The 13,072-nt window shown below is 28.7% G+C and overlaps 1 protein-coding gene across 1 annotated transcript in view; it reads left to right on the forward strand.

Moving 5' to 3' along the window:
- Positions 1–10,796, forward strand: part of LOC107440209 (uncharacterized) — a 288,195-nt gene extending 277,399 nt beyond the window's left edge. The window contains exons 6-8 of the mRNA XM_087165238.1: positions 2,988–3,121; positions 6,841–7,072; positions 10,164–10,796. Of these exons, the coding sequence (XP_087021364.1) occupies positions 2,988–3,121; positions 6,841–7,072; positions 10,164–10,240 (443 nt within the window). The 3' untranslated portion in view covers positions 10,241–10,796. The remainder of the gene's footprint in view (positions 1–2,987; positions 3,122–6,840; positions 7,073–10,163) is intronic.
- The last annotated feature ends 2,276 nt before the right edge of the window (positions 10,797–13,072 follow it).

Consider the following 13,072-nt stretch of genomic DNA (forward strand, 5'->3'; position numbering starts at 1 on the left):
AAACAAATTATAATTCAATACTTTAATTATCTTTATCGTGTACGAAACATAAATATTAGCCATACATTAACGTCATTTTGATTTCTAACTCGATCGCAGCATCAAAATTTCAACCAATATCATTGTGCATTAACCATCATATCCCTAAAAATATTAAGTTGCTTCTGCTACTATTCACAACACAGACACTTTAAAAACTATTGTACCTATTAGCGGTGGTTTTAAAAACCATTAGACCTTGAAACATTAAAAGACATGATTTTTTGTACTGAAAACCAGTGCCTGATTTATCATAATGCCTGACTGACCCGATCACTAATTTACAATTCAGCGGCCTTAAACTACTCGCTATCTGTTCTGGAGATTTTTCTCTTGTCTGTAATTGGTTCAAATTTAAATACAATCTTTTATTTCAGTTAAAATCTGTTGCCTAAGCGGGGAAAAAAAATGAACAATTTCTTTATTTTAAAAAATGCCAAACAGGGGAGCGCGTCGTAAATGGCAGCTGAATTAGAAAATCGTGATCCGTGCCTAGTTTCTAGGGTATTAAAAATAACTTTTTTTGTGATTTTCTTTAAAAATTGTCTATTAGAATTACGAGTTAGAAAAAAAAAGAATGAAATATAAAATTAAATATACACTTTATATTGTGATTTACTCACAACGTAAAAACTTTGAATGCATTTTGCATGTACACAATTCGTTAAGTTTGTATAAGATTAGGAGCACTGGGGCCTCCGACAGTTGAGTGCCTAGAGGATTCGGATTTCTAAATCAGGAACTACTGAAAATCTCGTGGAAATTTTAGAAGAGAATCGGTACGTTTTAACTCGAAGTTGTTTCTGACAGTATAACTCTGATAGCGCCATCTATCGTAATATTTACATAACTTTAAAAGTTGATTACTTTTGAAAATTTGTTTTATGCTAGTTTTATAACAAATACCGGTTATAAACTTCATTGTATGACTGAAATATGTATGACTGTATATGAGGGCTGAAGTTGAAACAGTTACCAAATACAGAAGTTTGCCTTTGACAAAAAAATTCAGATCCTCCCAATCTCAAAATAACCCTTTTTTTTTTTTCTTAGATTATACTTTAAGAACATCATTTAGAAGTGACACTTAAGTTATCATTTCTTTTCATTCTATGAAAATCTTTCTTTAATTTGAGTTTCTTAAAGTGTAATGATATTAACTTTTCGAAAAATATTTATAAAAATCTGTTTAGTTTCAGGAGTTCTACTTAAATATGTAAATAAATATTATTTTTAAGATTCAAATTGGATTTTAATGTGATTTCTCTTAATTTGCTTAAATTTTCACTGCATACTATATACTCGTAACATGACGCGCAAAATACTTTAAAAAAAAGTTTTAAAATAAAGTAATTTATCTTCAGCTCATCGTAAAATGTTGCATTTGCACTTAGAAATTACAGAATTGATCAGAATGATTACTCAAACAGTCAAGGAAAATTTGTCTTGAAAAATATCCGTTATCGACAAGAAAAACTTCCGTGTTGTTTTGCGCAAACAGAAAAATTATGTTATTATTTATGCTTAACATTCTGATGAGCTAGAACTAAATAGAAACAAAAAATCGAAAACTTGTTTCCAAATTTATTTTTTAATGCTACAAAAACAACAGGATACCTAAAATTTCCTGTAATTTTATCATCGGCTTCCCTGCATAACAAATATTCTCATATCACTCAATAGCTAAATTAGCCTGCCATCTAGGAGATTCAAAGTCAACTATTTATTTTTCACACAATTATATTAAAATTATGATAAAATTAAATAAAAGGAAACAATTGCAATTTCTTAGTTTCCAAAATTTCAAACAATATTTTATGAGTAAGAATAATAAGGTTTTACTTCAAAAAGATTAATTAAATCTGGACTAATACTCTTCGAGAATATTATTTGACACACATATGTTTAACATTTGCTTTATTGGTATTATGATAAGAACATCAAATAAAATTTCTTACTATTTCTTAAATTAATTGTATTCTTTATTTTATACTAGAATTTTGTGGAACATTCATTATTTGTACACCTACATCGTAAAATAAAAGTACTGTTTGGAAACAAATCTTTTTATGCAACAGAAATCCTATCACTCTCATACTTTCTCTTCTCTTTTTTCTCTTTTTCCATTTTTTTCCTCATGGTTATTAAAAAATGAATATCCTAATAATCATAAATGAAAAGTAAAAAGGATAACACTATTTTAAATTCCTTATAATATCCAAAAAACTCAGCAACATATTTCGAATACAGCGAAATACAACAGGATTGAAATTCAATTAAAAGATATGTTTAGAAGTGCCATCTTTAAAATTTAAGAGATCTGGTATTGCAATTAGTCCAGAAAAAAGAGATAATAGTGAAAGAAACATAATGAAACATTTTAGAGCCAAAAAGAAAAAATCTGTAGAAGTTTTTGGTCTCTTCTACTTTTTCCATTCTATTCTATTTTACTATTTCGCACCCTAGATGGCAGCAGCAAACGTAAAGCGGGTTTGAAAATAACTTGGAAATTTTTTATTATTATTCAGATTCATCAATAAACTGTAATTAATTCCTACAATTTAATTTGAGAAAATATGAGCTATTATATTTGAAAAAATTTTCCTTTATTAAGCTAACTAGAATACTTTTCACAGCAAAAGCAAAAAGAAGCTTTGTAATACTTTTTGTTATTATAATTATATAATTATTATTATTCTGAGGGAACGTCTTTGAGTATTTTAAGTTAGTATTTGAGGAGTAAATTAAATGCAAAAAGGAAAGAAGCAAATCAATTTATAAAAAAATTACAAGTTTATTAAAAAAAATTATAATTTGTATAATCTCTCCCTCATCCCCCAAACGTATTTTATGATTTGTCTCATCTGTAAGTCATTTGAATTTCTGCTTTTATTTATTCTAGAACATTTATTTCAAATGTTATCTTATATAATTTGATTTTTCAATAGCTGTTGTCGGTGATGGACCAGTCATCACCGGAGGAAAGCCGAAGTATCAAAAAGGTGACACCGTGGACGTTAATTGCACATCGGCAAAATCAAATCCCCCAGCTGAACTCAAGTGGTACATTAATGATAAACCTGTAAGTAGTTAATATGTTTGTTTGTTTTTTCCAGTTTTCTCAACTATTCCAGCTAAACAATTTCAAATTGGTGACATATTTGAAAAATTTGTTCTTGCTCTTTAACACAGATGGATGAGACATGGGACACCAGAGTCCATATATATATATATATATATATATATATATATATATATATATATATATTCTGACACTCTAACCGCTAGCAAAAATATATCTTAGAATTTTTTTATTGTAAAAAAACAGTCTAATAATTACTAAATCTGTCAGATTTTCAGAATTATATTTGAATAAGAACATAAATCCAAAGAAATTTCAATGATGAGTAACTGTTTCTTGAAAGATAATTGCTTGGAAGATTTTACCTTTAATGCAGAAAAGAAAAAAAAATACAACAGTGTTTTATGCTATATTTCCTAACCGTAAATTATTAAAATACAAACTATAATTTTTTTTTTACTTATTTGGACCTAAATTAATACAAAATAATGGAAAAAGTATTAAAAATTTGTTTAATAAAAATTCTGCGTCAAAGGGTTAACCATAATTGATTGTTGTTATAATAACAATGTTTTAAACTAAATACATTTACGTTACAAGAATTTTTCCAAACCTTTTACTTGTTGAAAAATTAATTCATTGTACTCTTATTGTATTATTTCGAGTATAAGTAATCAATATGCTATTTATGGTAAAAAAAGAACTTAATTATTTTTAAAGAAAAATAAGATTTTTATATTTAAACAGAAAAAAAATTATCCACTACTTAAAATATATTATTAACTAATCAATTTACTGAATAGAAAAAAAAACGTTCACTATTAACATTTTAGTCTCAAGATTTAAACCATATAAAGAAGTAAAAACTACAATAGTTAATAATACAGTAGGTTATCTAGTTATCACTATTCTGATGCCCTTGTGCAATGACTCATTCTTTTCCAAATATTTTGTTGAATAAGAAAAGAGATGGTGAACATCTGGCAATGGCGAAGGGGTAGGGGAGAAAAGGAGAAGGGATCAAAAGAGGTTGAAAGTTAAACAATTTCTATCTAGACACACTGTTTCTATTTTTTACGCCAAATCTAATAAATTCAAAATTAAATCAATGGAGCTAAGAAGTGAGGGTTTATGAATATGAGTTAAAAATTTTTGAGTCATAAACTTTTAAACGTAAAACCCTCTTAAGTTCAAAACTTTTAATTCGAAAGACTTAGTTTTCATTTAATTGAGTTCAACATAAGAAATTGCTGTTAAACAATTGCTCACCTGTCTAAGAGCACAACATCAGAAAATTGTGCTTAAATATAGTAAAAATTTAAATAATTATAAAAATATTATGACTTTTGAACTACTTGTCCTATCGATTTTTTTCTTCAGAATTCTTTCAATTTAGCATTTAAAAAAATACATTGGAAACAATGCCCTAGATACCAATGAGACCTACCAATTCCAATTCCTACCGATACTAATTTCATATTCATGAATGGATATGAGCTAAAATTTAAGCTATTTCTTTGGTAAGTCTAGAACAGATGGCCATAGTTTTTTTCAAATCGAAGTAAAAATATTAAGAATAGAGATACAAGGAATATTTAGCATATTTTAAATTCTCATTCGTAAAAAAATAAAGGAATAGTGAGAACAAAATAAGAATAAAATCATTTAAAATGAAACTAAAAAGTGGCCATCGCTCCTTAAAGTTGAGGTGAGACGATCATCTAATACAATAAACGAAAAATTAAGTTAAAATAACACATTTTATACAGTTAACCATAAAAAAAACTTACAATAAGCTGTAGGGAATGGATTTTATCAAGGAAAATAAGAAAAAAGAATCCAATAAACAATATCTTGAGCACAGATTTAATCAATCGCTTTCGAAAAATTTCATTATATTTTTGGCAAAGATTTTCAAATTTTGCTTTTGTTTTATGGAGCCATTGCATGCACCTTACACATCTCATCCAGTCATAATTGCTTATATTTATAGATACCCATCAAGTTCTAAGTGAACGAAATCAGATAATATGTAAGGTTCTTTCGGATAACATGTTAGATTTGCTTTTGCTTCATGGAGCCATTTCATGCACCTTACACATCTCATCCAGTCATAATCGATTATACTTATGGATAATCATCAAGCTCTAAGTGTGCAAAATCAGATAATATGTAAGGTTCTGTCAGATAACATGTTAGATTTGCTTTTGCTTCATGGAGCCATTGCATGCACCTTACACCTCTCATCCAGTCACAATCGCTTATACTCATAGATACTCATCAAGCTCTAAATGTGCAAAATCAGATAATCCGTAGGGTTCTATATAATATGTTAGATTTGTTATATGTAATATGTCAAATATGTAAGATTTGTAGAATCGAAATGTTATATGCAAGGTTCGTACGGTTCTCAAAAATTTTAAAAAATTGTTTCAATATTGTAATAAAAAGCTAAGAATTTCTTTCTATTAGCTCCATCTTATTACGAAACGAAATTCACTAAGCTCAAACGTTTCGTAATTTCGTAACTAGATTTACTTATTTGGAGGTAGTTAGCATAGTGGTGAAGACTAATTTATAAAAAAGAGTCTACTTTTGCTGCCTATTTCTAATTTTTTAAAGGACTCTACGATCCTTAATATGTCAATACGTGTTGATGAAAAGTGACCATCTCTCCTTGACTTTATGTGGCCATCGATTTAATACCTCTATTTTATGTGGCCTTGTTTAAGAAAATGAACCCAGCATTTGATTCAACTTCTTAAACTTCCCTTATGAACATTTTTATTTTTTAAAGAAATAAACTATTGAATCTAAAAAAAAGTGATGTCGCCCATTTTCCTAAACCACTTGTTTTTAATGTATTGCTGTTTGAAAATATATTAAAAGTCAACAGTTCTTTTAACAAGGTTGTCTCAGGTCCAATATATTTATAATAGTAATATTAAATAGCTCAAATTTGGAATTTTTGTGAAACCATTTAATTGTTTAGTGTTTTGAATACGAAGAGATGTGTAAAAAGTCTGTAATATACCAATCCACCCTGACTCTAAGTCAAAGACTTTGCCTCGAAATGATTAAGCTTAATGATTAAAAAGGAATGAAAAGTAATACGAAATTTCCCATTTTGTTTTTAAATTTGGGTTGAACATTGTAGAATCACGATTTTCACTGTGTTCATTTTCTTACACACGCATTTCGAAGAATGTCCATTTTCTTTAGCATACAATTTTAGCTGTGTCCATTTTTTTATCATTTTATTATGTATGCTGTGTCAATTTTCGTTAACACTCATTTTAAGTTGCATCGATTTAACGGCTCTTTGCATTTTCTTAAACATTAATTTTCTGTCATGTCTATTTTCTTAAACAAGCATTTCCAGGTGTGTCCATTTTCTCAAACGTGCATTTCCTGCTGCGTCCATTTTCTTAAACGCGCATTTCCTGCTGCGTCCATTTTCTTAAACGCGCATTTCCAGCTGTGTCCATTTCCTTAAACGAGGATCTCGAGCAAATTCACTGACGAAATTATTCTTTCTTCACAATCAAGACGCTAGCAGGTTTTGCCGCTGATGATTATCTCTAATTTCTAAAACCCAACCGAGTTTGATATAACACTTCATTCTTAACAATATCATATATTCAATTTAAAGACTACTAAGCATTTTATTGTTTAAAAATATTTATATTGATTAAGTTGTTTCGGATAAAATCTTTTAGGTTAGACAGGAATTCCTGATCCGTTACAAGCCTGTCAGGTATCAGGATGGTCAGACGACGTCCATCTTGGGTTTGAGCTTCCCAGTACGAACAGACCATTTTCAGAGAGACGAGATGAGACTCAAGTGTACAGCCACTCTCTCAAAAGTGATCAACATGAGCAGCGAAGAGACGCTCGTCGGTAGCAGTCAACAGAGTTCAGGACTTCACATTTCTGAAAATACAGGAGCAGGTAAAGATACTTGCAATGCCAGTGAAGCGTGTTCTGTAATAACCGTCTTTAACATATAATTTTAATTCAATTTTAAAAAAATTTCTGAAACCTACAAGTTGGATTTAGCATTTAAGTTCCAAAAATATTTAAAAAAATCCATTGTTTTATAATCTAAGTCTGCTACAATAATGATTTAAAATCTTCGAAATAAGTTTATTTATACAAATGATAACTTAGAGTAGAACAAAGAATCGGGATATTATTGTCAATAATAAATTTTAAGTTTCAAGACCAATGAACATTGAGTCATTATCGCTTCAGGAATTAGGGTGCTCATTTCCAGATGAAGTGACCAAGATTTGGACTCCGAAGTTAGATGGACAATACGTATACCACTTCTGCACTGTGCGGACCCAAAATATCTCGTTAGTCGTTTCGCCGTCAGGATAATCGCGTGGGAGGTTTTCAAGCTTTTCCTCACCTTCTAATGGGTTAATTTCACTAGATAAATTTTCCATCAAGTGTAAATATGATCCACGAATTTGCTTTTCTTTTGAGAGTATGAAGTAAGACGACGAATGTATACGAAGTATTTATTCGTCGTATAGTGTGAAGTATATTACTTGGGTATTCTTTACTTCATTACAAGGGTATGAAGTTAAACATCTGCAGTCATGAATCTGATAGATATCGACTGTTAAACACCGGTTATGTAATTAAAATAAAATTAAATTAAAACAAATTTCAGTTCTGAGAATTCATAAATATAGATCAAAATTTCGTATTAATATGTACTAATATGACTCATATTAGGAGGCTATGACTCTCAAAAAATGACAGGACGTTGAGAAATAATGAAAAGAAGAAAGTTCTACTTTTTACGGCAATTATGAAAACAATTAAAAAGAAGCCAAAAAGGAGCTTCTTTATTAAGAAAAATGGAAAAATCGTATAATAAAACAAGGAAACTTCGAACCGTTTCTTTACTTCAAAGTACCGCTTCATAAGTACACATACAAAGCTGTTGGAATAAAGTTGGCTCGTTTTTTCATTTGACAAACACAGATATTCCAACCTATATACAAGGTTTAATTTTTTAAAAATAAATAAAAGAATAAATTATATAACTTATGTTTTCCGACAAACTTGACTTACCAACCTCCGAAGATCCTTAACTTTACTTTCGGTTGGACACTCCTGCTCCAGAATGTCAGTACTCTTTCAATATAAAAGGAAAGGAAACAATGTGAGATAGTCAACGCATAGAGATAGAGCACATTTCATTCCTACGCTAGCAACTAAAGCACGAAAACCCACATCTCGACCCCCCTCACTTCAATACTGACACGATTTCAATGAAAAATTAACTTAAGTCTATCGAAAGAACTCCCCTTACCCCATATTGTAGGATTTACTACTATAGAAACAAGAAATCGCACATTTCAAAGAGGTGAGCTCTCTCTCTCCCCTCACCAACTCAAACTGAAACCTTTCTTAAATATTGAATTAACACCCATACATGAAATGGATAAACCTTGTAACCATAATCACATCCATTGCTCCAAGGAGGGTAATGGCGAGAGAAGTTATTATCTCTAATGGTATTTAAAAATTCTCATCGGTTTAATCTTTAATATGTTTTTGTTTTCTTTTTCTTTACTTTTTCAATTATCGTTATTGGTATTTAAAAATACTTATTAGTTTGATCTTCGTGGTCAGATCTTCAATCATCAAATGATCATCTTCGATGATCAAAGATCTTCAGTATGCTTTTATTTTCACTTTCTTTACTTTTTCAATTATCCTTATTGGTATTTAAAAATGCTTATTAGTTTGATCTTCAGTATGCTTTTACTTTCGTTTCCTTTACTTTTTCAATTATCGTTATTGGTATTTTAAAATACTTATTGGTTTGATCTTTGATATGGTTTTGTTTTCTTTTTCTTTACTTTTTCAACTATCGTTATTAGTATTTCAAAATATTTGCTAGTTTGATCTTCATGGGTTTGCTTTCTTTTTCTTCAATATTTCAATTATCAGTATTAGTATTTAAAAATGCTTATTAGTTTGATCTTCAGTATGCTTTTACTTTCGTTTCCTTTACTTTTTCAATTATCGTTATTGGTATTTAAAAATACTTATTGGTTTGATCTTTGATATGGTTTTGTTTTCTTTTTCTTTACTTTTTCAACTATCGTTATTAGTATTTCAAAATATTTGCTAGTTTGATCTTCATGGGTTTGCTTTCTTTTTCTTCAATATTTTAATTATCAGTATTAGTATTTAAAAATGCTTATTAGTTTGATCTTCAGTATGATTTTACTTTCGTTTCCTTTACTTTTTCAATTATCGTTATTAGTATTTAAAAATTCTTATTGGTTTGATCTTCAATATGGTTTTGTTTTCGTTTTATTTGCTTTTTCAATTATTATTATTAGTTTTTAAATTTGTTTTTATTATTTTGATCTTTAGTATGGTTTTGGTTTCTTTTCCTTTACTTTTTCAATTATCGTTCTTTGTATTTAAAAATACTTATTGGTTTGATCATTAATATGGTTTTTATTTCTCTGCTCTTTTATGGTTTTTAGTTTTGTAAAAATGCTTGTTGGTGTGATCTGTAGTGTGATTTCACTTTTTCAATTATCTTTTATTTTTCTTTGCTTTTAAAATTATCGTTATTTGTGTTTTAAAAAAAAGTTATTGGTTTGATCATTAATATGGTTTTTGTTTCTCTGCTATGTTATGGTTTTTAATCTTGTAAAAATGCTTGTTGGTGTGATCGGTAGCGTGATTTTACTTTTTGAATTATCGTTATTTGTATTTAAAAATACTTATTGCTTTGATCATTAATATGGTTTTTATTTCTCTGCTCTTTTATGGTTTTTAGTTTTGTAAAAATGCTTGTTAGTGTGATCTGTAGTGAGATTTTACTTTCTCAGATATCTTTTTTTTTCTTTACTTTATCAATTATCGTGATTTGTATACAAAAATACTTATTGGTTTGATCGTTAATATGGTTTTTATTTCTTTGCTATTTCATGGTTTTTAGTTTTGTAAAAATGCTTGTTGGTGTGATCTGTAGAGTGATTTTATTCTTCTTTTTTTTCAGTGATCAACAGAGGAAGTACAGTGGGTTGTCTTCTTCAGACTCTTTTCGTGAGCACATTCCTTGCAGCTCTCCTATAGCGATTCATTTGTGCCTCTTGAACTTTACCCTCTCCCTTGCATGGGGCTAAAATACAGAAAGATGATAGCATGTGCACCCATTGTCTCAACCTGGGATGAATTATTAACATTCACAACAATATATACCAAAGTTCATACTCTATCCTGAGTTCAAATGGGTTGCGCAAACTATTTCGTTTCGGACTATGTCATGCTGTGCACGGACAACGTTAGGCGTTGCGCAGAAGCGATGATCAACGTTAAGCACCAGAGAAGTCATCGAAGACAAAGAAATTCTTTTCATTTTTCATACGAGAAACGTTTGTATTTGAACATGAAATTACTTCTATGTACTGGGATTTTTAAAACGAAAGAAGGCACGTTGTTTCTGTGTGAAGCATTTAAAATGATACCTCTTTTTTAAAACTATGTTTTTTAGAAAAGTTACAAAGCCTGTAAGCAACTTAAACCATGCCATCATTAAGATTTTTTTTAATGGAACTGTTTTGAGAATCGTTTATGTGTGATTATATTTTTTCTGTGTGAAACATTTAAAGTAATACCTCGCTTTTAAAAGTAGGTTTGGAGAAAGCATAACAAAGCCTATAAGCAACTGAAACCTGTCCAATATAATATTGTTTTATTACGTAGAATTCCTTTGAAATTATAGACATTGTTTCTATGTGATTACATTCTTTCTGCGATAATTGTAGAAAATAATACCTCTTTTTTAAAAATATGTTTTTAGAACCTTACAATGCCTGTAAGTAAATGAAACTTGTCCATTATTATGATATTGTTCGATTGAGTAGAATCATTTTTAAACAAACTGATTGACCGGCTCTTTACTACAATTATGAATTTTCAATTAAATTATCATTTACATAAAAATGTGGCAGGAAGTCATGCATCTGAAATTGAAGATTTTTATTTTATTATTGTTTTAAGTATTTATTAATGAATATCTATTTTTCGTTTCAGTTTACTGAAGCCAAATTAAAATGTATATAAATAGAAAATATAAGTATTCTAATTATCCAATATATAAGTAATATATAAGTATATAAGTAACTAATTATCTCTCATGGCTTTTTTAGATAAATTATTTCGAAGTTGAAAAACTTATCATGGAGGGAAAAAAACATTAAATGTTTTAACGTTGCCAGAAGTTAAAAAAGAAAAAAATTTAAAAATTTTTACAATTGTTTTTTTTTTATAAAAACAATTTTTTGACCATTTAAAATTTAATTAATGCCATTTTTTTCACAGAGAAAAATTCTCAAAAATTTGAGGTTTCTTGTGCCTGGTTCTCTTTCAAACTAACAAAAAATCGTGTTTTTATATTTCGATCATTTGAGTTCCCAAATGCATCACATGTTTGTTTAGTTTCGTTATCTAGAGCAGCGATCGCCAGTCTTTAGATCCTCACGGACCACCCTACAGAAAATATTTTATCTCACGGACCACCACCTAATTTTTTTTAGAGGAGAGAGAAAGTTCCCCAACTGATTAAAGTGGGTAATTAAAAATCTATCTTCTAAAAAAATTAACGCATTTCAGCGATTTTTGGAAATCAAAGTGGTAAGTTTTTTAAATGAAAACAAACAGTATATATTTTCAATGATATTTGCATTTAACGTCGCAATCTAGAATGAGGGAGAAAATTAAATGATGATTGTGACTAATTAAAGTTAACTTAACAACTACAATAAAAGTAATAATATTCAATTAGTATAAAAATGGAAAATTAGATTAATGCTGCAAAACTCGTTCGTTAACAATTCTTTCGCAAACGTAAACAAACCTTTTACGGATTATTGTTTTACGGCTGCTCATCGTAGTGCACTTGTATTTGAAAGAATTACAGAAAAAAACACATCCTGCTATTTTAGTAATGGTTTCTCAGCAATAAGTAATCAGTAATATTTTAGCAATGATTCATGACTTTCACTTGATTTTTACGAACGAAAATATATATAGATAACGAAATATATAAATAAAATATATAAATAAAATATATAAATAACGAAAATATATACTGCTCTCTAATATATATCACCATGTTAATTCTATAAAAACAACATATCTTCTTTTTGATCAAGCCTGCACAGAGAATTCTATATCCAAATTATTCCCGATGAAACAATTGTGCCATCTATAACAAATATTGATTCTTTTTTCTAATACAGTAATAATACAGTAATTCAAAAATAGCCTATACACTTTAACACCACGATTAGTTTTTTATAAATATTTATGGATCAGTAATGTTCAGCTGATAATAAAATATATTAACTAAAAAAAATAATATCGGCATCAAAAATGAAATATTTTTTTAATTGATGTAATTCATGAAGGAACCCAGCTTTTGAGTTATTTTTCTTAGTTGGCTTAAAATTTGCATGACTGACCACAACTGAATTTCTGAATTTATTTTAAAAATGAGAATGTGGAGCTCTCTTAACATAATCTTAGAGTCGAAATCAAAACAGTTTACAAAAAAAGTTTTTAACAAAATATTTCAGATAACAAAAACGTTGTCAAAATATTGCGACTCTTTAGTGAGGAAAAAGGTGTGCAAAAAAACATTTAAACCAGTGTAAATACGGAAGGAAACAAAAAAGAACGATTATTAAAATCTCCTCCAAATTCAATCGGGTAATCAAACTGGTTTTAATGTTTTTCTTCCCACTTTTGCACTGGAGATTCAACTGATTTCAACAGGATTTTTGTTTCTTTCCTGCTTAAATATTAATATGCAACTTATTCAAAGTATAACTTTTTTCTTTGGCCATGATTCTTAAGTTTCAAATTTATAATTTCGGAATTATTGCCAAAAATACAGACAGAAAA

Source organism: Parasteatoda tepidariorum, chromosome 1 (genome assembly GCF_982258835.1).
Source record: "Parasteatoda tepidariorum strain Cologne lab strain chromosome 1, Ptep-v5.0, whole genome shotgun sequence".
NCBI lineage: Eukaryota > Metazoa > Arthropoda > Arachnida > Araneae > Theridiidae > Parasteatoda > Parasteatoda tepidariorum.